This window comes from Mytilus californianus, unplaced genomic scaffold (genome assembly GCF_021869535.1).
Source record: "Mytilus californianus isolate M0D057914Y unplaced genomic scaffold, xbMytCali1.0.p SCAF_8, whole genome shotgun sequence".
Lineage (NCBI taxonomy): Eukaryota > Metazoa > Mollusca > Bivalvia > Mytilida > Mytilidae > Mytilus > Mytilus californianus.
The window spans coordinates 85,550,228-85,575,320 of record NW_026262734.1 but is presented as its reverse complement, the minus strand read 5'-3'; the positions used below and the strand labels follow the sequence as shown (position 1 = coordinate 85,575,320).

The window sequence follows — 25,093 nt, the reverse complement described above, 5'->3', positions numbered from 1 at the left end:
ATTACAGACAGAATTAGGGTTAGGGTTACAGACAGCATTGGGGTTAGGGTTACAGAAATCATTAGGGTTATGATTACAGTCATCATTAGGGTTAGGATTACAGTGAACATTAAGGTTAGGGTTACAGACAGCATTAGGGTTAGGGTTATAGTCAGCTTTATGATTAGGATTACAGACAGCATTAAGGTTAGGATTACCGACTGCATTAAGGTTAGCGTTACAGGCGCCATTAGGTTTAGGGTGAGATACAGCATTACGTTTAAAGTTACAGACAACAGTAGGGTTAGGATTACAGACAGAATAAGGGTTAGTGTGACAGTATTAGGGCTAGATTTACAGACATCATTAGTGTTAGGGTTGATGACAGCCATAAATTTAGGGTTACCAGCATTAGTGTAAGGGTTACAGACAGCATTAGTGTTAGGGTTTGTGACAGCAGTAGTGTAAGGGTTTATGAAAGCATAAGGGTTAGGGTTACAGAAATCATTAGGGTTAAGATTACAGTCATCATTAGGGCTAGGGTTACAGACAGCATTAGGGTTAGGGTTACAGACATCATTAGTGTAATGGTTACAGACAGCATTAGGGTTAGGATAACAGACAGCATTAGGTTAGGGTTACAGACAGTGTAAGAATTAGGATTACAGATACCATCAGGGAAGGAATACGGACAGCTTTCGGGTTAGGATTACAGACACCTTAAGGGATAGGTTTACAGACAGCATTATGATTAGGATTGCAGACAACATAAGGTTAAGGGTTATAGACAACATTAAGGTTAGGGTTACAGACAGCATTTGGGTTAGGGTAACAGTCTGTACTAGGGTTAGGAATACAAACAGCATTAGGGTTAGGATTACAGACAGAATTAGGGTTAGGGTTACAGACAGCATTGGGGTTAGGGTTACAGAAATCATTAGGGTTATGATTACAGTCATCATTAGGGTTAGGATTACAGAGAACATTAAGGTTAGGGTTACAGACAGCATTAGGGTTAGGGTTATAGTCAGCTTTATGATTAGTATTACAGACAGCATTAGGGTTAGGATTACCGACTGCATTAAGGTTAGGGTTACAGGCGCCATTAGGTTTAGGGTGAGATACAGCATTACGTTTTAAGTTACAGACAGCTTAAGGGTTAGGATGGCAGTTAGCATTAAGGTTAGAATTACAGACACCATTAGGGTTAAGGTTACAGACATCATTAGTGTTAGGGTAACAGACCGATTTAGGGTTATGATTACAGACATCATTAGTGTTAGAGTTACAGACAGCATAAGGGTTAGGGTTACAGACAGCATTAGGGTTAGGGTTACTAACAGCATTAGGGTTACGATTACAGTCAGCATTATGGTTAGTGCTAGGATTACAGACTGCATTAGGGTTAGGATTACAGTCAGCATTAGTGTAAGGGTTACAGACAGCATAAGGGTTAGGATTACGGACATCATTAGTGTGAGGTTTACAGACAGCATAAGGGTTAGGGTTACAGACATCATTAGGGTTAGGGTTACAGACAGATTTAGGGTTTGGGTTACAGTCAGCATTAGGGTTAGGGTTACAGTCTGCATTAGGGTTAGAATTACAGACGTCATTTGTGTTAGGGTTACATACTGTACTAGGATTATTGTTATAGACAACAGTAGGGTTAGGATTACAGACGTCATTTGTGTTAGGGTTACATACTGTACTAGGGTTATTGTTATAGACAACAGTAGGGTTAGGATTACAGACAGAATTAGGGTTAGTGTGACAGTATTAGGGCTAGATTTACAGACATCATTAGTGTTAGGGTTGATGACAGCCATAAATTTAGGGTTACAGACAGCATTAGTGTAAGGGTTACAGACAGCATTAGTGTTAGGGTTTATGACAGCAGTAGTGTAAGGGTTTATGAAAGCATAAGGGTTAGGGTTACAGAAATCATTAGGGTTAAGATTACAGTCATCATTAGGGCTAGGGTTACAGACAGCATTAGGGTTAGGGTTACAGACATCATTAGTGTAATGGTTACAGACAGCATTAGGGTTAGGATTACAGACAGCATTAGGGTTAGGGTTGTGGTCAGCTTTAGGATTAGGATAACAGACAGCATTATGGTTAGGATTACCGACTGCATTAAGGTTAAGGTTACAGACGCCATTAGGTTTAGGTTAGATACAGCATTACGGTTAAAGTTACAGACAGCTTAAGGGTTAGGATGACAGTTAGCATTAAAGTTAGAATTACATACACCATAAAGGTTAATGTTACAGACTGCATTAGGGTGAGGGTTACAGACAGAATTAGGAAAAGGATAACAGTTTGCATAAAAGTGAGGATACCTGCTTTAGGGTTAGGATTAAAGACAACATTAGGGTTAGGATTAAAGACAGCATTAGTGTTAGAAATACAGTCTGCATTAGGGTTAGGATTAAAGACAGCATTAGTGTTAGAAATACAGTATAAATTACGGTTAGGATTACAGACACCTTAAGGGTAAGGATTACAGTCTGCATTACTGTTAGGATTACACACAGCATTCGAGTTAGGATTACAGTCAGCATTTGGGTTTGAATAACCGACAGCATAAGGGTTATGGTTACAATGTGCATAAGGGTTATGATTATAGACACCATTAGGATTAAGATTACAGACAACATTAGAGCTGGGGTCACAGACATCATTAGAGTTTGAGTTAAAGTCAGCATTTGGGTTAAGGTTACAGTCTGCATTAGGTTTAGGAATACAGACACCATTTGGATTAGGATTACAGACACCCTTGGTGTTAGGATTACATACACCATTAGGGTTAGGATGATTACAGACACCCTATGGGTTAGGATTACCTACATCTTTAGGATTAGGATAACAGTCTTCTTTAGGATTAGGATTGCAGACACCATTTAGGTTAGGGTTTCAGACAGTGTAAGAATTAGGATTACAGACACCATCAGGGGAGGAATACAGACACTATAGGGCAGGAATACAGACATCATTAAGGATAGGGTTACACACAGCATTATGATAAGGATTGCAGACAGCATTAGGGTTAGGGTTGAAGACAACATTAGGTTTAGGATTACAGACAGAATTAGGGTTAGGGTTACAGACAGCATTGGGGTTAGGGTTACAGAAATCATTAGGGTTATGATTACAGTCATCATTAGGGTAAGGATTACAGTGAGCATTAAGGTTAGGGTTACAGACAGCATTAGGGTTAGGGTTATAGTCAGCTTTAGGATTAGGATTACAGACAGCATAAGGGTAGGATTACCGACTGCATTAAGGTTAGGGTTTCAGGCGCCATTAGGTTTAGGGTGAGATACAGCATAACGTTTAAAGTTACAGACAGCTTAAGGGTTAGGATGGCAGTTAGCATTAAGGTTAGAATTACAGACACCATTAGGGTTAAGGTTACAGACATCATTAGTGTTAGGGTAACAGACCGATTTAGGGTTAGGATTACAGACATCATTAGTGTTAGAGTTACAGACAGCATAAGGGTTAGGGTTACAGACAGCATTAGGGTTAGGGTTACTAACAGCATTAGAGTTACGATTACAGTCAGCATTATGGTTAGTGCTAGGATTACAGACTGCATTAGGGTTAGGATTACAGTCAGCATTAGTGTGAGGGTTACAGACAGCATAAGGGTTAGGATTACGGACATCATTAGTGTGAGGTTTACAGACAGCATAAGGGTTAGTGTTACAGACATCATTAGGGTTAGGGTTACAGACAGATTTAGGGTTTGGGTTACAGTCATCATTAAGGTTAGGGTTACAGTCTGCATTAGGGTTAGAATTACAGACGTCATTTGTGTTAGGGTTACATACTGTACTAGGGTTATTGTTATAGACAACAGTAGGGTTAGTATTACAGACAGAATTAGGGTTAGTGTGACAGTATTAGGGCTAGATTTACAGACATCATTAGTGTTAGGGTTTATGACAGCCATAAATTTAAGGTTACAGACAGCATTAGTGTAAGGGAAACAGACAGCATTAGTGTTAGGGTTTATGACAGCAGTAGTGTAAGGGTTTATGAAAGCATAAGGGTTAGGGTTACAGAAATCATTAGGGTTAAGATAACAGTCATCATTAGGGCTAGGGTTACAGACATCATTAGTGTTATGGTTACAGACAGCGTTAGGGTTAGGATTACAGTCAGCATTAAGGTTAGGATTACAGACAACATTAAGGTTTGGGTACAGACAGCATTCGGGTAAGGGTAACAGTCTGTATTAGGGTTAGGAATACAAACAGCATTAGGGTTAGGATTACAGACAACATTAGGTTAAGGCTTACAGACAACATTAAAGTTAGGGTTACAGACAACATTCGGGTTAGGTGTAACAGTCTGTATTAGGGTTAGGAATACAAACAGCATTAGGGTTAGGGTTGTGATCAGCTTTAGGATTAGGATAACAGACAGCATTATGGTAAGGATTACCGACTGCATTAAGGTTAGGGTTACAGACGCCATTAGGTTTAGGTTAGATACAGCATTACGGTTAAAGTTACAGACAGCTTAAGGGTTAGGATGACAGTTAGCATTAAAGTTAGAATTACATACACCATAAAGGTTAATGTTACAGACTGCATTAGGGTTAGGGTTACAGACAGAATTAGGAAAAGGATAACAGTTTGCATAAAAATAAGGATACCTGCTTTAGGGTTAGGATTAAAGACAACATTAGGGTTAGGATTAAAGACAGCATTAGTGTTAGAAATACAGTCTGCATTAGGGTTAGGATTAAAGACAGCATTAGTGTTAGAAATACAGTCTAAATTAGGGTTAGGATTACAGACACCTTAAGGGTTAGGGTTACAGACAGCATTACTGTTAGGATTACACACAGCATTCGAGTTAGGATTACAGTCAGCATTTGGGTTTGAATAACCGACAGCATAAGGGTTATGGTTACAATGTGCATAAGGGTTATGATTATAGACACCATTAGGATTAAGATTACAGACAGCATTAGAGCTGGGGTCACAGACATCATTAGAGTTTGAGTTAAAGTCAGCATTTGGGTTAAGGTTACAGTCTGCATTAGGTTTAGGATTACAGACACCATTTGGATTAGGATTACAGACACCATTAGGATTAGGATGATTACAGACACCCTTGGGGTTAGGATTACCTACATCTTTAGGATTAGGATAACAGTCTTCTTTAGGATTAGGATTGCAGACACCATTTAGGTTAGGGTTTCAGACAGTGTAAGAATTAGGATTACAGACACCATCAGGGGAGGAATACAGACACTATAGGGCAGGAATACAGACAGCATTAAGGATAGGGTTACACACAGCATTATGATAAGGATTGCAGACAGCATTAGGGTTAGGGTTGAAGACAACATTAGGTTTAGGATTACAGACAGAATTAGGGTTAGGGTTACAGACAGCATTGGGGTTAGGGTTACAGAAATCATTAGGGTTATGATTACAGTCAGCATTAGGGTTAGGATTACAGTGAGCATTAAGGTTAGGGTTACAGACAGCATTAGGGTTAGGGTTATAGTCAGCTTTAGGATTAGGATTACAGACAGCATAAGGGTAGGATTACCGACTGCATTAAGGTTAGGGTTTCAGGCGCCATTAGGTTTAGGGTGAGATACAGCATAACGTTTAAAGTTACAGACAGCTTAAGGGTGAGGATGGCAGTTAGCATTAAGGTTAGAATTACAGACACCATTAGGGTTAAGGTTACAGACATCATTAGTGTTAGGGTAACAGACCGATTTAGGGTTAGGATTACAGACATCATTAGTGTTAGAGTTACAGACAGCATAAGGGTTAGGGTTACAGACAGCATTAGGGTTAGGGTTACTAACAGCATTAGGGTTACGATTACAGTCAGCATTATGGTTAGTGCTAGGATTACAGACTGCATTAGGGTTAGGATTACAGTCAGCATTAGTGTGAGGGTTACAGACAGCATAAGGGTTAGGATTACGGACATCATTAGTGTGAGGTTTACAGACAGCATAAGGGTTAGTGTTACAGACATCATTAGGGTTAGGGTTACAGACAGATTTAGGGTTTGGGTTACAGTCATCATTAGGGTTAGGGTTACAGTCTGCATTAGGGTTAGAATTACAGACGTCATTTGTGTTAGGGTTACATACAGTACTAGGGTTATTGTTATAGACAACAGTAGGGTTAGTATTACAGACAGAATTAGGGTTAGTTTGACAGTATTAGGGCTAGATTTAAAGACATCATTAGTGTTAGGGTTTATAACAGCCATAAATTTAAGGTTACAGACAGCATTAGTGTAAGGGTTACAGACAGCATTAGTGTTAGGGTTTATGACAGCAGTAGTGTAAGGGTTTATGAAAGCATAAGGGTTAGGGTTACAGAAATCATTAGGGTTAAGATTACAGTCATCATTAGGGCTAGGGTTACAGACATCATTAGTGTTATGGTTACAGACAGCGTTAGGGTTAGGATTACAGTCAGCATTAAGGTTAGGATTACAGACAACATTAAGGTTTGGGTACTGACAGCATTCGGGTAAGGGTAACAGTCTGTATTAGGGTTAGGAATACAAACAGCATTAGGGTTAGGATTACAGACAACATTAGGTTAAGGCTTACAGACAACATTAAAATTAGGGTTACAGACAACATTCGGGTTAGGTGTAACAGTCTGTATTAGGGTTAGGAATACAAACAGCATTAGGGTTAGGGTTGTGATCAGCTTTAGGATTAGGATAACAGACAGCATTATGGTAAGGATTACCGACTGCATTAAGGTTAGGGTTACAGACGCCATTAGGTTTAGGTTAGATACAGCATTACGGTTAAAGTTACAGACAGCTTAAGGGTTAGGATGACAGTTAGCATTAAAGTTAGAATTACATACACCATAAAGGTTAATGTTACAGACTGCATTAGGGTTAGGGTTACAGACAGAATTAGGAAAAGGATAACAGTTTGCATAAAAGTAAGGATACCTGCTTTAGGGTTAGGATTAAAGACAACATTAGGGTTAGGATTAAAGACAGCATTAGTGTTAGAAATACAGTCTGCATTAGGGTTAGGATTAAAGACAGCATTAGTGTTAGAAATACAGTCTAAATTAGGGTTAGGATTACAGACACCTTAAGGGTTAGGGTTACAGACAGCATCAGGGTAAGGATTACAGTCTGCATTACTGTTAGGATTACACACAGCATTCGAGTTAGGATTACAGTCAGCATTTGGGTTTGAATAACCGACAGCATAAGGGTTATGGTTACAATGTGCATAAGGGTTATGATTATAGACACCATTAGGATTAAGATTACAGACAGCATTAGAGCTGGGGTCACAGACATCATTAGAGTTTGAGTTAAAGTCAGCATTTGGGTTAAGGTTACAGTCTGCATTAGGTTTAGGATTACAGACACCATTTGGATTAGGATTACAGACACCATTAGGATTAGGATGATTACAGACACCCTTGGGGTTAGGATTACCTACATCTTTAGGATTAGGATAACAGTCTTCTTTAGGATTAGGATTGCAGACACCATTTAGGTTAGGGTTTCAGACAGTGTAAGAATTAGGATTACAGACACCATCAGGGGAGGAATACAGACACTATAGGGCAGGAATACAGACAGCATTAAGGATAGGGTTACACACAGCATTATGATAAGGATTGCAGACAGCATTAGGGTTAGGGTTGAAGACAACATTAGGTTTAGGATTACAGACAGAATTAGGGTTAGGGTTACAGACAGCATTGGGGTTAGGGTTACAGAAATCATTAGGGTTATGATTACAGTCAGCATTAGGGTTAGGATTACAGTGAGCATTAAGGTTAGGGTTACAGACAGCATTAGGGTTAGGGTTATAGTCAGCTTTAGGATTAGGATTACAGACAGCATAAGGGTAGGATTACCGACTGCATTAAGGTTAGGGTTTCAGGCGCCATTAGGTTTAGGGTGAGATACAGCATAACGTTTAAAGTTACAGACAGCTTAAGGGTGAGGATGGCAGTTAGCATTAAGGTTAGAATTACAGACACCATTAGGGTTAAGGTTACAGACATCATTAGTGTTAGGGTAACAGACCGATTTAGGGTTAGGATTACAGACATCATTAGTGTTAGAGTTACAGACAGCATAAGGGTTAGGGTTACAGACAGCATTAGGGTTAGGGTTACTAACAGCATTAGGGTTACGATTACAGTCAGCATTATGGTTAGTGCTAGGATTACAGACTGCATTAGGGTTAGGATTACAGTCAGCATTAGTGTGAGGGTTACAGACAGCATAAGGGTTAGGATTACGGACATCATTAGTGTGAGGTTTACAGACAGCATAAGGGTTAGTGTTACAGACATCATTAGGGTTAGGGTTACAGACAGATTTAGGGTTTGGGTTACAGTCATCATTAGGGTTAGGGTTACAGTCTGCATTAGGGTTAGAATTACAGACGTCATTTGTGTTAGGGTTACATACAGTACTAGGGTTATTGTTATAGACAACAGTAGGGTTAGTATTACAGACAGAATTAGGGTTAGTGTGACAGTATTAGGGCTAGATTTAAAGACATCATTAGTGTTAGGGTTTATAACAGCCATAAATTTAAGGTTACAGACAGCATTAGTGTAAGGGTTACAGACAGCATTAGTGTTAGGGTTTATGACAGCAGTAGTGTAAGGGTTTATGAAAGCATAAGGGTTAGGGTTACAGAAATCATTAGGGTTAAGATTACAGTCATCATTAGGGCTAGGGTTACAGACATCATTAGTGTTATGGTTACAGACAGCGTTAGGGTTAGGATTACAGTCAGCATTAAGGTTAGGATTACAGACAACATTAAGGTTTGGGTACTGACAGCATTCGGGTAAGGGTAACAGTCTGTATTAGGGTTAGGAATACAAACAGCATTAGGGTTAGGATTACAGACAACATTAGGTTAAGGCTTACAGACAACATTAAAATTAGGGTTACAGACAACATTCGGGTTAGGTGTAACAGTCTGTATTAGGGTTAGGAATACAAACAGCATTAGGGTTAGGGTTGTGATCAGCTTTAGGATTATGATAACAGACAGCATTATGGTAAGGATTACCGACTGCATTAAGGTTAGGGTTACAGACGCCATTAGGTTTAGGTTAGATACAGCATTACGGTTAAAGTTACAGACAGCTTAAGGGTTAGGATGACAGTTAGCATTAAAGTTAGAATTACATACACCATAAAGGTTATTGTTACAGACTGCATTAGGGTTAGGGTTACAGACAGAATTAGGAAAAGGATAACAGTTTGCATAAAAGTAAGGATACCTGCTTTAGGGTTAGGATTAAAGACAACATTAGGGTTAGGATTAAAGACAGCATTAGTGTTAGAAATACAGTCTGCATTAGGGTTAGGATTAAAGACAGCATTAGTGTTAGAAATACAGTCTAAATTAGGGTTAGGATTACAGACACCTTAAGGGTTAGGGTTACAGACAGCATTAGGGTAAGGTTTACAGTCTGCATTACTGTTAGGATTACACACAGCATTCGAGTTAGGATTACAGTCAGCATTTGGGTTTGAATAACCGACAGCATTGGGTTATGGTTACAATGTGCATTAGGGTTATGATTATAGACACCATAAGGATTAAGATTACAGACAGCATTAGAGCTGGGGTCACAGACATCATTAGAGTTTGAGTTAAAGTCAGCATTTGGGTTAAGGTTACAGTCTGCATTAGGTTTAGGATTACAGACACCATTAGGATTAGGATTACAGACACCCTTGGTGTTAGGATTACCTACATCTTTAGGATTAGGATAACAGTCTTCTTTAGGATTAGGATTGCAGACACCATTTAGGTTAGGGTTTCAGACAGTGTAAGAATTAGTATTACAGACACCATAAGAGGAGAAATACAGACACTATAAGTGCATTAAGGATAGGGTTACACACAGCATTATGATAAGGATTGCAGACAGCATTAGGGTTAGGGTTGAAGACAACATTAGGTTTAGGGTTATAGACAACATTAAGGTTAGGTTTACAGACAGCATTAAGCATTAGGGTTAGGATAAACAGTCCGCATTAGGATTAGGATAACAGACACAATGAGGGGTAGGGTTACAGACAACATTATGATAAGGGTTATAGACAGCATTATGGTAAGGACTACAGACACCCTTAGGGTTAGGGTTACAGACAGCATTCGGGTAGGGATTACAGTCACCATTTGTATTGGATTACTGGCAGCATAAGGGGTAGGGTTACAGAGAGCATTAGGGTTAAGGTTTCAGACAGCTTTAGGGTTAGGGTTACAGACATCAATATGGTTAGGATTACAGACAGAAATAGGGTTAGGATAACAGACAACATTATAGTAAGGGTAATAGTCTCCATCATTAGGGTTGGGATCACAGTCTGCATTATGGTTAGGGTAACAGACAGCATCAGACGAAGGGTAACAGACAGCATTAGGCTTGGGGTGACAGACATTATTAGGGTTAGGGTTACAGACAGAATTAGAATTATGATTACAAACAGCATTAGTGTTAGAATTAAAGTCTGCATTAGAGTTATGGTTGTAGCCAGCTTTAGGATAATGGTTACATACACCAATAAGGTTACACCAATAAGGTTAGGGTTACATACTGCATAAGGGTTAGGGTAAAAGACAGCCTAAGAGTTAGAATGACAGTCAGCATTAGGGTTAGAATTAGAGATCCCATTAGGTTAAGGTTACAGACACCATTAGGGTTAATGTTACAGAATGCATTAGGGTAAGGTTTACTGACAGCATTAGGGTTAAGGTTACAGACTGCATTAGGGTTAGGTTTACAGACAGCATTATGGTAAGGATAAAGGTATGCATTAGGATAAGGATTACAGACAGCATTATGGTCAGGATTACAGACAGCATTAGGGTTAGTATTACAGACATCATTGGTGTTAGGGTTACAGACAGCATAAATGTTAGGGTTACAGATAACATTAGGGTTAGGGTTACAGACAGCATTAGGGTTAGGGTTACAGCCAGCATTAGAGTTAGGGTTACAGACAACATAAGGGCTAGAGTTACAGGCAGCATTATGGTAAGTGCTAAGATTACAGACAGCAAAAGGGTTAGGATAAAAATCAGCATTAGGGTTAGAATTACAGACGTTATTCGTGTTAGGGTTACAGCCTGTACTAGGGTTATGGTTATAGACAACAGTTGGGTTAGGATTACAGACAGAATAAGGGTTAGGGTGACAGCATTAGGGCTATATTTACAGACAGCGTTAGTGTTAGGGTTTATGACAGCATTAGGGTTAGGGTAACAGACAGCATTAGGGTTAGGGTTACAGACAGCGTTAGTGTTAAGGTTTATGACAGCAGTAGTGTAAGGGTTTATGACAGCATAAGAGTTAGGGTTACAGATACAATTAGGGTTAGGATTACAGACAGCATTAAAGTTAGGATTACAGACAGCATCAGGGTTAGGATTACAGACACTATTAGGGTTAGGGTTACAGACAGCATTAGGGTAAGAGTTACAGACAGCATTAGGTTTAATTTTATAGTCTGTATTAGGGTCAGGTTTACAGACAACATTAGGGTTAGGCTTTCAAACAGCATTAGAGTTAGGAGTAAAGTCAGCTTTAGGATTAAGGTTACAGATACCATTTGGGTTAGGATCACAGACTCCATTTAGGTTAGGAATACAGACTGGATTAGGGTTAGGAATACAATCATCATTTGGGTTAGGGTTAAAGACACCATTAAGGTCAGGGTTAAGGACACCATTAGGGTTAGGGTTACAGATATCAATAGTGTTATGGTAACAGACAGATTTAGGGTTAGGGTTACAGTCAGCATTTGGGTTAGGGTTACAGACATCATTAGTGTTAGGGATACAGACAGCATAAGGGTTAGGGTTACAGGCAGCATTAGGGTTAGGGTTACAGAAAGCATAAGGGTTAGGATTACAGTCAGCATTATGGTAAGTGCTGGGATCACAGACAGCATTAGGGTTAGGAATACAGTCAGCAATAGGGTTAGAATTACAGAGTTACGTCATTCGTGTTAAGGTTACAGACTGTACTAGGGTTATAGTTATAGACAACAGTAGGGTTAGGAATACAGACAGAATTAGGTTTATGGTGACAGCATTAGGGCTAGATTAACAGACAGCATTAGTGTTAGAGTTTATAACAGCATTAGGGTTAAGGTCACAGACAGCATTAGGGTTTGGGTTACAGACAGCATTACTGTTAGGGTTTATGACAGCAGTAGTGTTAGGGTTTATTTCAGTATTAGGGTTAGGGTTACAGATATCATTAGGGTTTGGATTACAAACAGCATTAGGGTTTGGATTACAGACAGCATAAGGGTTAGGGTTACAGACACTATTAGGGTTAGGATTACAGACAGCATTAGGGTTAGGATTACAGTCAGCATTATGGTAAGTTCTAAGATTACAGACAGCATTAGGGTTAGAATTAGAGAGATACGTCATTCGTGTTAGGGTTACAGACTTTACTAGGGTTATAGTTATAGACAACAGTAGGGTAAGGATTACAGACAGAATTCGGTTTATGGTGACAGCATTAGGGCTAGATTAACAGACAGCATTAGTGTTAGAGTTTATGACAGCATTAGGGTTAGGGTTACAGACAGCATTAGGGTTAGGGTTACAGACAGCAGTAGTGTTAGGGTTTATGACAGCATAAATGTAAGGGTTACAGATAACATAAGGGTTAGGGTTACAGACAGTATTAGGGTAAGGATTACAGTCTGCATTACTGTTAGGATTACAGACATCATTAGTGTTAGGGTTACAGACAGCATAAATGTAAGGGTTACAGATAACATTAGGGTTATGGTTACAGACAGCATTAGGGTTAGGGTAACAGCCAGCATTAGAGTTAGGGTTAGAGACAACATAAGTGTTAGAGATACAGACAACATTAGTTTGAGGTTGACAGACAGCATTATGATTAGGGTTACAGACTTCATTTTGGTGAGGATTTCACTCTGCGTTAGGGTTAGGATCACAGTCTGCATTAGGGTTAGGATTACAGACACCATTAGAGTTAAAGTTACGGATATCATTAGGGTGATGAGTACAGTCTGCATTAGGGTTAGGGTAACAGACATCATAAGTGTTAAGGTTACTGATACCATAAGTGTAAGGGTTACAGACAGCATTCAGAGTAGGGTAACGGACAACATAAGGGTTAGGGTTACAGACAGCATTAGGATTAGGGTTACCGACAGCATAAAAGTTTGGATTACAGACAGCATAAGGGTTAGTATTACAGACATCATTAGTGTTAGTATTACAGACAACATAAATGTAAAGGTTACAGACAACATTAGAGTTAGGTTAACAGACAGCATTACGGTTAGGGTTACAGACAGCATTAAATTTAGGATTACAGACAGCATTAGGAATAGGGTTACAGACAGCATTAGAGTTAGGGTTACAAACAGCATATGAGTTAAGGTTACATACAGCATTAAGGCTACGGTTACAGACAACATTAGTTTGAGGGTTACAGACAGCATTAGGGTTAGTTTTACAGACAGCATTTGGGTGAGGATTACACTCTGCGTTAAAGTTAGGATTACAGTCTGCATTAGTGTTAGGATTACAGTCTGCATTATGGTAAGGATTGCAGTCTGTATTAGGGTTAGGGTTTCGGGCACCATTAGGATTAGGATTAGGGTTACAAATAGACATTTGTGGAAACTAGGTCTATACCTAGGATTACACTTAGACTGACGATTACAGTTGACGAAAAACAAGGGGTGACCTGAAAATTAAAAAAAATATAGAGACTCATAGTAAAGGCATATATTTTTTTTGGTATTGTAAATAGGTCTTTTCGACGACATACTAATTCAGCGTATATGGTCACAACAGATTCGAATCGCTGTATTAGATGTCACCGAAAAACTTTTTTTTATTTTTTAATTCTCCGATGACGTGTTAAACCTTTACTCTATAATGTGGAATAAGTTTATTTAAATTTTCTACCCTTATCATACATTTTCTGGGGGTTTCGTAAAATATGTTGTTTTCCATAAAGTGTCAATGATGCGGAATGTCTGTTCGGATATATTTTGTCACCCACCTAAAACTGCAGATGCCATGCATATGGTCTCCCAAAAAAACAGGGCATTTCTCTTTATGTTATATTTAAAATTGTGTCTTCATTATTTTTGTATAAACAAATCAGCAAAAATTTCGTTCAGAGGGTAATCTACAAATGGTGCAGTTGAAAATCACGGGAAAAAAGCGATAAACAAGTTTCGAAATATAATCACTAAACCCAACGCAGCGCAGTGCTTTTGAAATACATTTGTATCAATGGCCTATGCTTTCGCGATTACACTTTTGTATCCGCCTTTGCTCCATAACCGAATGAAATAGTGCGTGATTTTTTTTAACAATTTCTTCTCGCCTGATTAACCTTTGCAACTTTGTTCTTTTGAGAATAAACTTTGTGTTGAAATGAACACCGTCAAATAAGTGCACTATATATTGAAATTGTACCGGTCTCGAATCATGTTTCGGGCAGATCAGAACCCACCCATATTCATCTACACCGTGAACAAAAACGTCCATACTCAAACAATTCACAAGATTTTTATAAAAATTGCACAAAAACAAACAACTAAAAACCTTGTTGTCATTTTTTCCTTCGTCGCAGAAGGCGAAAACAGGTTAAGTAACCGCTCAACTCTGTCCGTCCGTCTGTCCGTTCATTTCTTAAAAGACTTTTGGGTAGAAAACTTTCCTCAAAGTTTTCTTGGCTTTTTGAAGGTAACCATTTTATGCTTCGTTATAATTAGTAATTATAAGTTGCAGCGTGTAAGTAATTTCTACATCTGCTGCAGCCACCTCCTGTTTGGTGATATATATATAGTTTGACATTTTACAAAACTTCTACTGCAAGGAAAATTTTCGTCAAGGTTTTCTTTGGTATATGGAAGGGAATTATTATTTATGTTTTTGAATCAGTATAATCAATTACACGCAGCGACGCAGGTACAGTCGCGGTATTGGTCTTGTTTAATTATAAAAGATAGATATTAAAATTCCAATTTTTTGAGTTCACCTATTGCACTTTTTAACAGAGTCTGACGAATTGTTTACATTATATATTCGACACAAAGATATTGATTGATAACGGTGTTATGTTTTTCTCCAAAAGTTTCCCTAATTCAGAAAAAAAAAAAAGATAATAAAAATTTAACGAACGACAAGAACAATACCATGAAGAATACATATGTCTTAAACACCCAACCGCTGATCCCCCCATTCTCTTAAAAAAGGGAAAATGTATGTCTATACAAAAACATTAAATATCGTCAACATGCTTCTTAGACTAGTAACCCGAATTTGGCTTGAACGGCCAAAAAGGTATTAACGACATTTAAAAAAGATTGATTATCATTAGATAACGATTGACAAAAATTAAAGTTTTTTTTGATGCATTTCAATCCATATCAAATTATTTTAATACCAGTCAAATAGATTTCCTTGCGGTCATTCAAGTTAGTTTCAGATGTGGTTAAGCCTTGTCAAACTAATTAGCCACGCCCCCGTTAAACGAAATCAAACTGATGTTAAATCCTTTTAATCTTTAAAGTGTCCGCCTATTTGTAAGGTAAATCACTCAAGCAGAACAGCATCCCCGTTTAAGTATCGTTAATCCGTTCCTAACGTTATCGATTTTAGTCAGATAAGTACCTCCAACAAATATTCACAATTAAAAGAAATTAGACAACTTTCGAGTTCGATGCATTTCCGTCAAAAACTCTGGTTTCAGTGAACATCATTCGTGCGTTTAGGGGCATCGTCACTTCCGTTCCAATGTTGAGCGAGTGGTTGGAAAACTATAATGCTATATTGCACGAATTGTTTGGCAAATTAAATTCTCATAATTGAAAATCAGCACTGCTGTCATTAGGGAACTGTGATTAAGTACTTACAAAACAAACGTTATTTCTAGTTTATCCTGCACAATGACGATCACTAAGATGCTTGATGAACGTTAATAGTGCAAGGATACAGGCGATCCCGGTGACGGATGAACTCGAAAGTGGTCTACAAATACATTTGTAAACTATTAAGTAATTTATAGTTAATGATGCTAGATTTTTAAAATGCAGCGAAACAATATCAGTTAAAAATACAAATTAAAAAAGATAATTTGTACACATGCAGTAACTCTATAGATAAGAAAGATGGTTGATAAGTGATATGAAAACTAGCGTCATCTAAGTAATTTTGCAACAATATAAAACGAGAATGCTGGTTTAATCTAATTTTTATTTAATAATCAATAAAGGGACCAATGCACAAGGAACACAAAGTATTCATTGTTTACATCATTCCAATCGATATATATTATCTTTTAGGTTGAAAATATTTTTTTTCAATTACCGCAAAAAGACTATATCGCGGCGATTTATTAAATGGAAAACATTACGATCGTGAAAATGTTAAAATTTTAGAGTTTATTCCGCCATCAGTTTACATTTGTTGAAAGTTGATCTGTTACATATGCAAATAAGAAGATGTGTTACTTGTATGATTGCCATTGAGACAACTCTCCACCATGGAAGTTACTGAACAACTATAGGTCACCGTTAGGCCTTCAACAATTAGTAAAACCCATACCGTTAAAGTTTTTATATTTGTCAACAGTACTGGGCAAAAAGTTGGTTCACATGGGAAAAGGTCGAAAATATTAATAAAGAAATTTTAAAAGTGATGCTTGATTCTAAGAATTTGGTTTAGGGAATGTTTTTCCAAACAGGTCAGCATACCTCTTCGTTATGTGTCTGTTAAATGTTCAACCCACCATCTTTGTCGACCAATAAACCGAACTAGATTGACTTAAGAACCAAATTTTTGGTTTGATTTTTAGGCGAACTGAACATGCTAGATAAATGAAACTGCAGTTGTACGGAAACATCAATCTATATAAAGGAATCGTCAGATCAAAAGACCGAATCGCACATGTAATTTCGTCGGGAACATGCATAAAAATATTTGCCCCTGCACGTTAAGCAAATTTAAATTTTAAGGTTACAGACACCATTAGGGTTAGGATTAAAGACAGCATTAGTGTTAGAAATACAGTTTGTATTAGGGTTAGGATTACAGACTGGATTAGGGTTAGGAATACATTCATCAGTTGGGTTAGGGTTATAAGACACCATTTAGGTTAGAGTTAAAGACACCATTAGGGTTAGAGTTACAGTCTGAACAAGGGTTAGGGTAAGAGACAGCATTAGGATAAGGGTTTAAGACAGAATAATGGTTAGGATTACATATAGCATTAGTGTTAGGATTACATACAGCATTAAGGTAAGGATAACATACAGCATTAGGGTTAGGATTACATACTCCATTAGGGTTAGGATTACAGACACCGTTGGGGTTAGAATTAAAGACAGCATTAAGGATAGAAATACAGTCTGCATTAGGGTTAGGATTACAGACACCTTAAGGGTTGGGGTTACAGTCTGTATTACTGTTAGGATTACAGACAGCATTCGGGTAAGGGTTACAGACAGCATTTGGGTTTGAATAACCGACAGCATAAGGGTTATGGTTATAGTGTGCATTAGGGTTATGATTATAAACACCATAAGGGTAAAGATTACAGACAACATTAGAGCTAGGGTCACAGACATCATTAGAGTTAGGGTTACAGTCAGCATTTGGGTTAATGTTAGAGTCTGCATTAGGTTTAGGATTACAGACACCATTAGGATTAGGATTACAGACACCATTAGGATTAGGATTACAGACACGCTTGGTGTTAGCATTACAGACTCCATTAGGGTTAGGATTACAGATACCCTTAGGGTTACGATTACCTACATCATTAGGATTAGGATAACAGTCTTCTTTAGGATTAGGATTGCAGACAGTGTAAGAATTAGACAGCCTTAGGGAAAGGGTTACATACAACATTAGGTTTAGGGTTACAGACAACATTTAGGTTTAGGTTTACAGACAGCATTAGGGTTAGAATTACAGTCAGCATTAGGGTTAGGATAACAGGCACAATTAGGGGTAGGGTTACAGACAACATTAGGATAAGGGTTACAGACAGCATCATGGTAAGGACTACAGACACCCTTAGGGTTAGGGTTACAGACAGCATTCGGGTAGGGATTACAGACAAAATTTGTTTTGGATTACTGGCAGCATAAGGGGTAGGGTTTCAGAGAGCATTAGGTTTAAGGTTTCAGACAGCCTTAGGGTTAGCATTACAGACAGAAATATGTGTAGGATTACAGACAACATTATGGTTAGGGTAATAGTCTCTATTAGGGTTAGGATTACAGTCTGCATTATGGTTAGGATAACAGACAGCATTAGGCTTGGGGTAACAGACAACATTAGGGTTAGGGTTACAGACATAATTAGAATTATGATTACAAATAGCATTAGTGTTAGAATTAAAGTTTAGATAAAATTAGGATTAGGGTTTCAACCAGCTTTAGGATAATGGTTACATACACCATTAAGGTTAGGGTTACATACTGCATAAGGGTTATGGTAACAGACAGCCTAAGAGTTAGAATGACAGTCAGCGTAAGGGTTAGAATTAGAGATCCCATTAGGTTAAGGTTACAGACACTATTAGGGTTAATGTTACAGAAAGCATAAGGGTAAGGTTTACTGACAGCATTAGGGTTAAGGTTACAGACTGCATTAGGGTTAGGTTTACAGACAGCATTAGGGTTAGGATTACAGTATGCATTAGGATAAGGATTACACACAGCATTATGGTTAGTATCACAGACAGCATTATGGTTAGTATTACAGACATCATTAGTGTTACGGTTACAGACAGCATAAATGTAAGGGTTACAGATAACATTAGGGTTAGGGTTACAGACAGCATTAGGGTTAGGGTAACAGCCAGCATTAGAGTTAGGGTTACAGACAACATTAGGGTTAGAGATACAGACAACATTAGTTTGAGGTTTACAGACAGCATGAGGATTAGGGTTACAGACTGCATTTTGGTAAGGATTACACTCTGCGTTAAGGTTAGGATCACAGTCTGCATTAGGGTTAGGATTACAGACACCATTAGGGTTAAAGTTACGGACATCATTAGGGTTAGGAGTACAGTCTGCATAAGGGTTAGGGTTACAGACATTATAAGTGTTAAGGTTACTGATACCTTTAGTGTAAGGGTTACAGACAGTATTCAGATTAGGGTAACAGACAACATAAGGGTTAGGGTTACAGACAGCATTAGGGTTAGGGTTACAGACAGCATTATAGTTAGGATTACAGACAGCATTTGGGTGAGGATTACACTCTGCGTTAGGGTTAGGATCACAGTCTGCATTAGGGTTAGGATTACAGACACGATTAGGGTTAAAGTTACGGATATCATTAGGGTTAGGAGTACAGTCTGCATTAGAGTTAGGGTAACAGACACCATAAGTGTTAAGGTTACTGATACCATAAGTGTAAGGGTTACAGAGAGCATTCAGATTAGGGTAACAGACAGCATAAGGGTTAGGGTTACAGACAGCATTGTGGTTAATGTTAGAGTCTGCATTAGGTTTAGGATTCCAGACACCATTAGGATTAGGATTACAGACACGCTTGGTGTTAGCATTACAGACTCCATTAGGGTAAGGATTACAGATACCCTTAGGGTTACGATTACCTACATCATTAGGATTAGGATAACGGTCTTTTTTAGGATTAGGATTGCAGACAGTGTAAGTATTAGGATTACAGACACCATAAGGGGAGGAATACAGACACTATAAGGGGAGGAAAGCAGACAACATTAGGGATAGGATTACACACAACATAATGATAAGGATTGCAGACAGAATTAGGGAAAGGGTTACATACAACATTAGGTTTAGGGTTACAGACAACATTTAGATTAGGTTTACAGACAGCATTAGGGTTAGGATTACAGTCAGCATTAGGGTTAGGATAACAGACACAATTAGAGTTGGGTTACAGACAACATTAGGATAAGGGTTACAGACATCATCATGGTAAGGACTACATACACCCTTAGGGTTAGGGTTACAGACAGCATTCGGGTAGGGATTACAGACACCATTTGTATTGGATTACTGGCAGCATAAGGGGTAGGGTTTCAGAGAGCATTAGGGTTAAGGTTTCAGACAGCTTTAGGGTTAGGATTACAGACATCATTAGGGTTAGGATTACACACAGAAATATGTGTAGGATTACAAACAACATTATGGCTAGGGTAATAGTCTCTATTAGGGTTAGGGTAACAGACAGCATTAGGCTTGGGGTAACAGACAACATTAGGGTTAGGGTTACAAACATAATTAGAATTGATGATTACAAATAGCATTAGTGTTAGAATTAAAGTTTAGATAAAATAAGGATTAGGGTTGCAACCAGCTTTAGGATAATGGTTACATACACCATTAAGGTTAGGGTTACATACTGCATAAGGGTTAGGGTAACATACAGCCTAAGAGTTAGAATGACAGTCAGCGTAAGGGTTAGAATTAGAGATCCCATTAGGTAAAGGTTACAGACACCATAAGGGTTAATGTTACAGAAAGCATAAGGGTAAGGTTTACTGACAGCGTTAGGGTTAAGGTTACAGACTGCATTAGGGTTAGGTTTACAGACAGCATTAGGGTTAGGATTACAGTATGCATTAGGGTTAGGATTACAGACAGCATTATTGTTAGGATCACAGACAGTATTAAGGTTAGTATTACACACATCATTAATGTTAAGGTTACAGACAGCATAAATGTAAGGGTTACAGATAACATTAGGGATAGGGTTACAGACAGCATTACGGTTAGGGTAACAGCCAGCATTAGAGTTAGGGTTACAGACAACATTAGGGTTAGAGATACAGACAACATTAGTTTGAGGGTTACAGACTGTATTTTAGTAAGGATTACACTCTACGTTAGGGTTAGGATCACAGTCTGCATTAGGGTTAGGATTACAGACACAATTAGGGTTAAAGTTACGGACATCATTAGGGGTAGGAGTACAGTCTACATTAGGGTTAGGGTTACAGACATTATAAGTGTTAAGGTTACTGATACCTTTAGTGTAAGGGTTACAGACAGCATTCAGATTAGGGTAACAGACAACATATTAGTTAGGATTACAGACAGCATTTGGGTGAGGATTACACTCTGCGTTAGGGCTAGGATCACAGTCTGCATTAGGAGTTAGGATTACAGACACCATCAGGGTTAAAGTTACGGATATCATTAGGGTTAGGAGTACAGTCTGCCTTAGGGTTAGGGTTACAGACACCATAAGTGTTAAGGTTACTGATACCATTAGTGTAAGGGTTACAGACAGCATTCAGATTAGGGTAACAGACAACATAAGGGTTAGGGTTACAGACAGCATTAGGATAAGGGTTACAGACAGCATAATAGTTATGATTACAGACAGCATTAGGGTTAGTATTACAGACATCATAGTGTTAGGATTACAGACAGCATAAATGTTAGGGTTACAGACAACATTAGAGTTAGGGTAACAGACAGCATTAGGGTTAGGGTTACAGACAGCATTAGAGTTAGGGTAACAGACAGCATTAGGGTTAGGGTTACAGACAGCATTAGAGTTAGGATTACAGACAGAATTAGGAATAGGGTTACAGACAGCATTATAGTTAGGGTTACATACAGCATATGAGTTAAGGTTACATACAGCATTAAGGCTAGGGCTACAGACAACATTAGTTTGAGGGTTACAGACAGCATTAGGGTTAGTTTTACAGGCAGCATTTGGGTGAGGATTACACTCTGCGTTAGGGTTGGGATTACAGTCTGCATTAGGGTTAGGATTACAGTCTGCATTATGGTAAGGATTGCAGTCTGTATTAGGGTTAGGGTTTCGGACAACATTAGGACTAGGGTTACAAATAGACATTTGTGGAGACTAGGTCTATACCTAGGATTACACTTAGACTGACGATTACAGTTGACGAAATATAAGGGGTCATCTGAAAATGAAAAAAATATAGAGACTCATAGTAAAGTTGTTTTCCATAAAGTGTCAATGATGCGGAATGTCTGTTCGAATATATTTTGTCACCCACCTAAAACTGCAGAGAACCATGCATATGCTCTCCCAAAGAAACAGGGCATTTCTCTTTATGTTATATTTAAAATTGTGTCTTCATCATTTTAGTATAAACAAATCAGCAAAAATTTCGTTCAGAGGGTAATCTACAAATGGTGCACTTGAAAATCACGGGAAAAAAGCGATAATCAAGTTTCGAAATATAAACATTAAACCCAACGCAGCGCAGTGCTTTTGAAATACATTTGTATCAATGGCCTATGCTTTCGCGATTACACTTTTGTATCCGCCTTTGCTCCATAACCGAATGAAATAGTGCGTGATTTTTTTTAACAACTTCTTCTCGCCTGATTAACCTTTGCAACTTTGTTCTTTGAGAATAAACTTTGTTTTGAAATGAACACCGTCAAATAGGTGCACTATATATTGAACTTGTACCGGTCTCGAATCATGTTTCGGGCAGATCAGAACCCACCCATATTCATCTGCACCGTGAACAAAAACGTCCATACTCAAACAATTCACAAGATTTCTATAAAAATTGCACAAAAACAAACAACTAAAAACCTTGTCATTTTTTCCTTCGTCGCAGAAGGCGAAAACAGGTTTAGTAACCGCTCAACTCTGTCCGTCTGTCTGTCCGTTCATCTCTCAAAAGACTTTTGGGTAGAAAACTTTCCTCAAAGTTTTCTTGGTTTTTTGAAGGGAATCATTTTATGCTTCGTTATAATTAGTAATTATAAGTTGCAGCGTGTAAGTAATTTCTACATCTGCTGCATCCACCTCCTGTTTGGCGATATATATATAGTTTGACATTTTACAAAACTTCTACTGCAAGGAAAATTTTCGTCACGGTTTTCTTTGCTACATGGAAGGGATTGATTATTTATGCTTTTGAATCAGTATAATCAATTACACGCAGCGACGCAGGTACAGTCGTGGTATTGGTCTTGTTTAATTATAAAAGATAGATATTAAAATTCCAATTATTTGAGTTTACCTATTTCACTTTTTAACAGAGTCTGACGAATTGTTTACATTATATATTAGACACAAAGATATTGATTGATAACGGTGTTATGTTTTTTTCCAAAAGTTTCCCTAATTCAGAAAAAAATAAAAGATAATAAAAATTTAACGAACGGCAAGAACAATACCATGAAGAATAAATATGTCTTAAACACCCAACCGCTGATCCCCTCATTCTCTTAAGCAAGGGAAAATGTATGTCTATACATAAACATTAAATATTGTCAACATGCTTCTTAGTTGATCGCCTTTTCTTAACATCTTGCTGAAATAAATTTCCAATTGTCTAAACCTAGCCAAAACAATTGCGATTTTTTTGTGTCTCTTGTAAAATTTATTAAATGATGTTTTACCATTCTATAAAACTCTGTACATATGCATCATGTCTAACCTTGATAACACCATGTAAAATAATTAATGTATACACATTATTAAATACATTTTTTTAAAACTCCGTTGTTCAACTATAGAAAAACTTCATAGAATTTTGACTTTGTTTTTGAACGACATATTATAGTTACACTTTGAAACGACCAAAGATTTAAATGCTACCTGTAGATGTAATTGTAATCCTAATCGTAGGTGTGTGACAGCTTTCACAAATGTCTATTACCATTAGTGTTAGGATTACAGTCTGCATTAGGGTTAGGGTTACAGACTTCACAAGTGTTAGAGTTACAGACAGTTTTAGGATTAGGGTAACAGACAACATAAGGGTTAGGGTTACAGACAGCATTATAGTTAGGGTTACAGGCAACATTAGGATAAGGGTTACAGACAGCATTAGAATTAGGGTTTCAGACAGAATTAAGGTTAGGGTTACGCAGGTGGTTTGAGGCCGGTCCAAATTGTACTTCCGTAAAAATTCTGTCAAATTTCTATTTCTTCTAAATATTGCTGGAAATCGTATATTTGTACATTCGAGGCGATCATATATGGGTGATATCTATTAAATAGATTGTAAGATTTCTTATTTTTTTCTACTTTCACTTTTATGGGAATTTCCCCATGGTTGTCACGTGACTTATTTGATATAAATACATCTCTGCACCTTTATATGATTTGCACAACCTTTTATCATCATATTTATACAGTAAATTTTGGATGAACTTCCCTTTATATATTTTTAGGAAATTGCTGGCGATAACAGTACTGACAGCGTGAATGAATGTAAAAACAAATGCTCCCACTTTTAAGGATGCTAGTGTATTATGACAAAACGTGACAACCAAGCGCCAGTTGTGTCGCAATTGTTCAATTAATTCTGAAAAGATTGATTATTTATACAAGTATAGAAGTTTCCGATAAAACGTTGTACAGATTGAAATACAAAACTGGATAACATTTCCGACAAGGTCGTCATTGTTTATATACGCTCTAGTGATCCAGGGGAAAAACCAAAGGAAAATAATCGATAATAAAGTATTCCTAGCGCAATTTTTCAAATTGTATTGACTATTTACCAGTACATTTTTCTCACTTATCAGTGTTCAATAAATGTATATGAAATGAAAACGTGCATTATTGTAGCTTATTTAAGAATTGAATGCTTCTTTTTGTAAATTCATTGGGGTGTAAAAACGTTGACCGAAGTACATATTGTATGAAGCGCGGAAGCGCTTATTTATAAAAATGTACGCACGGTCAACGCTTTTACAACCCTATGAAATTACTAAAAGAAGCATTCAATAATTTTAATTACATTTTGTTTGCTATGATCATGAAAACACGATTATTATTAATTTTTTCTTTTTATTTACCTGTGCACTTTATTGTAAAAACGTGTGTCATCATGTATGTTTCAATTCATGAAATTCATTTTGAAATGAAGAATGACGCGAGATTGTTGTAAGCCAACCAAAATAACGTATAATAATGAAACATATATCTAATGTAATTATTGTTAATTACAAGCACTGATATGAATAGAAAATAAAAAGGGGGAGGGAGCAGTTCTTTTGTTAATCGAAAGTATTTTGTACATCTCAGCATACTGTACACAGCATACACTAGTTTAAC

The 25,093-nt window shown here is 37.7% G+C and overlaps 1 protein-coding gene across 1 annotated transcript; it reads right to left on the bottom strand.

Moving 5' to 3' along the window:
• Positions 1-4,796: 4,796 nt before the first annotated feature.
• LOC127712876 (circumsporozoite protein-like) lies at positions 4,797-21,196 on the bottom strand. The gene is made up of 5 exons (XM_052219479.1): positions 21,115-21,196; positions 19,242-19,649; positions 17,614-17,829; positions 7,114-7,452; positions 4,797-5,128 (listed from the first exon to the last, which is right to left on the bottom strand). Exons 1-5 carry the CDS (start codon positions 21,194-21,196, stop codon positions 4,797-4,799), a joined length of 1,377 nt encoding a protein of 458 aa, XP_052075439.1.
• Positions 21,197-25,093: the final 3,897 nt, after the last annotated feature.

Coding starts and splice junctions, on each gene's coding strand:
- LOC127712876 (XM_052219479.1), bottom strand. CDS start 21,196: ATGGTGTCTGTAATCCTAACTCCTAATGCAGACTGTGATCCTAGCCCT. Junction 19,650..21,114: donor TCCTCACCCAAATGCTGTCT/GTAATCCTAACT, acceptor CTAATGATGTAG/GTAATCGTAACCCTAAGGGT. Junction 17,830..19,241: donor TCCTAACTATAATGCTGTCT/GTAACCCTAACC, acceptor CTAATGATGTAG/GTAATCGTAACCCTAAGGGT.